The following is a 3,459-nucleotide window of genomic DNA, read 5'->3' as shown; positions in this document are numbered from 1 at the left end:
TATTTTTACCTATCATAGTTTAAAAGAAGTTTCTTATGATCGTCTTTTCTAGTTCTTTAAAACAAATGCGTTGTACTGCCACCTGCTGGAGTTTGAGAAAATCAGTGGTTTAGTTTTTGTTAAGCTTTCAAAGTTTTCTTGTACCAATTAGACTGGAAACTCTGCTTTGCTCACTTGCTGCTCACCTGCAGAAACTACTGCTCTCACAGTTACTGCCTTTTGCTGTTCAGAATACATGAACATACATAATGACGTACATATTTACTTCAGTCCTTGTGTGTCACTCTTCAGTCTTTCCACAGATAGAGCTGCTGTTCTATTTGACTCTGGATATAACTGGTAACAGTCCAGACCCCTTTTCCAGCAGCTTGTGTGGTGTGGATCAGACTCAGTTGATGTTTGACAGTTGTTCAGGGAGAACGCAGTTTTGCATAAGCTCCTCCATTTCATAGAAAAACACACTGCAGCTCATGCAAAATTCTCAACATCACTCATAATTTGTATTCTGATGCAGTTTTTGGAGGTATTCAAAAACTGCAAGATCCCTGGCACATGAGTATCTGTTCATGTTAATCTTAAACAAATTCTGATCCTTTACTGTCACCTTTAGTTCTTCATCAATTTTTTTTTTTTGTTCTCAGTGTTTTGTTCTCAGTGTGCTGTAATCATACTGTCAGTGTTTCTGTCTCAGTGACACTCACATGATCCTGCAGCAGCTGCAGCTGCAGAGGTACAGAGAACATGTTGGTGCTGAATGTGATCTAATGAGAGCTTCTCTTCTGCTGTTGCAACTCACAGTATTGCATAAAGTTCTATATCACTCACATGGATGCTGAAATATCATAAGAAAACTATGGATTACCCTGTCATTAGAGAGGTGGTTTCATGTTGTCATGTGTTCAGGCACTGATGGGGTTTTTGTACAGCTCTACTGATGGTTTGTGTTACTGTGACTCTCTGGCACAGTAATACACAGCAGTGTCTTCAGGCTGCATATTCTGTCCATTTAGAGTCACTGTTTTGCTTGAAGAGTCTAAGTCAATGCTGAACTTGTTCTTCAGTGAATCTTTGTAGAATGAATCCCCAGTATATTTCATTCCAATCCACTCCAGTCCTTTCCCAGCAGGCTGTCGGATCCAAGCTGTTCGGTAGCTGCCCAGAGAATAAGAGACCTGACAGGAGATGGTCAGACGCTGACCTGGCTGCACAGTCACCGATGCTGGCTGTGTCAGCTGTTCCCCCTTCACACCTGTGGAGAAAACATGTTGAATCCAACTATAATAACAGTAACAGTAAGTGTGCTATGATCATACTGTCAGTGTCACTGCCTCAGTGAAACTCACAGGATCCAGCAGCCAGCAGCAGCATCAGAGCTACAGAGAACATGTTGGTGCTGAAGTTGATCTGATGGGAGCTTCTCGTCTTCTTCTGCTGCTGACAGCATGATATCAGTATTTAAATCAGCCTGTGAGGACGTTTGCTTTGCATGCAGATGAACACTGACAGATTATAAGAGAAAACGAATCACGCTGTGCCAACTAGTATTAGCAGTAAAACAAAAGATTTTTGGCACGATTAAAAGGAAAATATTTTTTAAAACACAAATATGAAGTTTGATGTGTTTTTCATTCCTTAAAAACTCAATTCAGATGAAAAAAATATTTAGTGGAAATTTGGAAAACCAAACCTTAAAAAAAAAAAAAAAAAAAAAAAAAAACCCAAACAAAAACAGCATTGTACATTTGATTGATGAGTTAAATGTAATTTCTGTAATTTTTGGAGAAAAAAATGTTGAAAGAAAATTCAGACTGAGTTTGATGTGCTGATATTTTGCACAGTGATCCACAGTGAGTCTAATAAACAGCAGAATCCCCCCCCCCTCCACACACACACACACACACACACACTCAAACAGTATAAACCTAGCAGAGGGAAAAGATGCATACTGCACAGCTTGAAGATTTTTATCACGATGTCACTGGAAGAGAGTGAGAAATTAATTATACCATTTATTTTTTATGTGGCTAAGTATCCTCAACTGTTTGCATGATACTGCTGAGCTGATATATGAGCATATTTCAGGAGCATCATGTTGATTTCTTTGCATATAAGAAAAAAAATTTCTAAACTTCTTTACAGAACTTTTTAAGTAGAAGTTTAGTTTAACAGGCAAAAGTTATTGTTGTGTTGAGCAAGTTATTAAATTAGAATAGTAAATCTGAAATTATAACTAAATTTATGGGTTTTTTTTTATTACCACTGAAATTAAAACTAGTTTTGTATTGCTTCCACATCTCCAGTGCCATACAGTGGCATACAATGACCTGGTATTCTAATCATCTGTGGTCTGAGGGCGCCCCCTCTGGCAGCTTCATGTTGGTTTTGAGTGTTGAGTCTCTGAGGGGTTTTTGTTCAGCTCTGCTGATGTTTTGTGTTATTGTGCATCTCTGGCGCAGTAATACACAGCAGTGTCTTCAGGCTGCACATTCTGTCCATTCAGAGTCATTGTCTTGCTGGAACTGTCTAAGCTGATGGTGAACTTGTTCTTCAGTGAATCTTTGTAGTATGTGCTCCATCCATCATGTGCACTTCCAATCCACTCCAGTCCTTTACCCGCAGGCTCTCTGATCCAGTGAGTCCTCCAGCTGCTCACAGAATAAGAGACCTGACAGGTGATGGTCAGACGCTGACCTGGCTGCACAGTCACAGAGGCTGGCTGTGTCAACTGCTCACACGTCACATCTATAAAGAAAACATGTTGAACACTGAATCAGTGTTTAAACAAAATACTGTGATCATACTGTGTTTTTCCTTATTGAGACTCACAGGATCCAGAAACCAGCAGCAGCACAGCTACAGGGAACATGATGTATTCCATGAATTTCTTCTTTTGCTTCACTGATGGTATGATGTCAACTCTTATAGGAGACTGAGAGAAAGTTCACTTTGCATATCTGGATACGGAGATGTTATAAAAGGAGGGTGGTTAACTGAGAGAAGTTTCAGCCTATGAAAATATCTGTCAGATATTATGCACAAAGTCTGTTTTTGGTTGTCGAAACCCTTGGTTGCCTTATGAAATGCAGCTTTGGAAAATGAGCAATACATCAACGGGGGTGAGGGTAGTTTTGTTTTCTTTTGCATTTTTTGTTGTTGTTTTGTTTTTTCTCAGTGTTTTATTTGTTAAAAACAGTGGATGTTTCAATGAACTTTCAATGAAAAAATAGTCTTTGTTTAAAAAAATCCCATGATGTGTTTCAAATATTAATTGTTCAGATATTAATTGTCTCAACTGAGAAAATTTTTTAACACAATATGCACTGCATACAAACACCATGAGAATTAATCTGAGGTCTCTTATGATCACTGAGTCACCGTGGTTCAAGTCAAATCTTCACATCTCATTTCCAAATATGGTATACGCTCAGAAACTCTGAAAAAAATAAATAAAGTAGAGAA

The 3,459-nt window shown here is 38.5% G+C and overlaps 2 gene segments (V, D, J or C); both read right to left on the bottom strand.

Moving 5' to 3' along the window:
* Window positions 1-944: 944 nt before the first annotated feature.
* On the bottom strand, window positions 945-1,415 carry LOC115784405 (Ig heavy chain V region XIG14-like). The segment is given in 2 exon segments: window positions 945-1,249; window positions 1,344-1,415. Coding segments are annotated over 2 exon segments (348 nt in total).
* Window positions 1,416-2,434: 1,019 nt separating this feature from the next.
* On the bottom strand, window positions 2,435-2,880 carry LOC115784669 (Ig heavy chain V region 5A-like). The segment is given in 2 exon segments: window positions 2,435-2,742; window positions 2,827-2,880. Coding segments are annotated over 2 exon segments (360 nt in total).
* Window positions 2,881-3,459: the final 579 nt, after the last annotated feature.

Source organism: Archocentrus centrarchus, chromosome 8, assembly GCF_007364275.1.
Source record: "Archocentrus centrarchus isolate MPI-CPG fArcCen1 chromosome 8, fArcCen1, whole genome shotgun sequence".
NCBI lineage: Eukaryota > Metazoa > Chordata > Actinopteri > Cichliformes > Cichlidae > Archocentrus > Archocentrus centrarchus.
The sequence above is the reverse complement of the archived record's forward strand: the minus strand, read 5'-3'. Positions and strand labels throughout refer to the sequence as shown.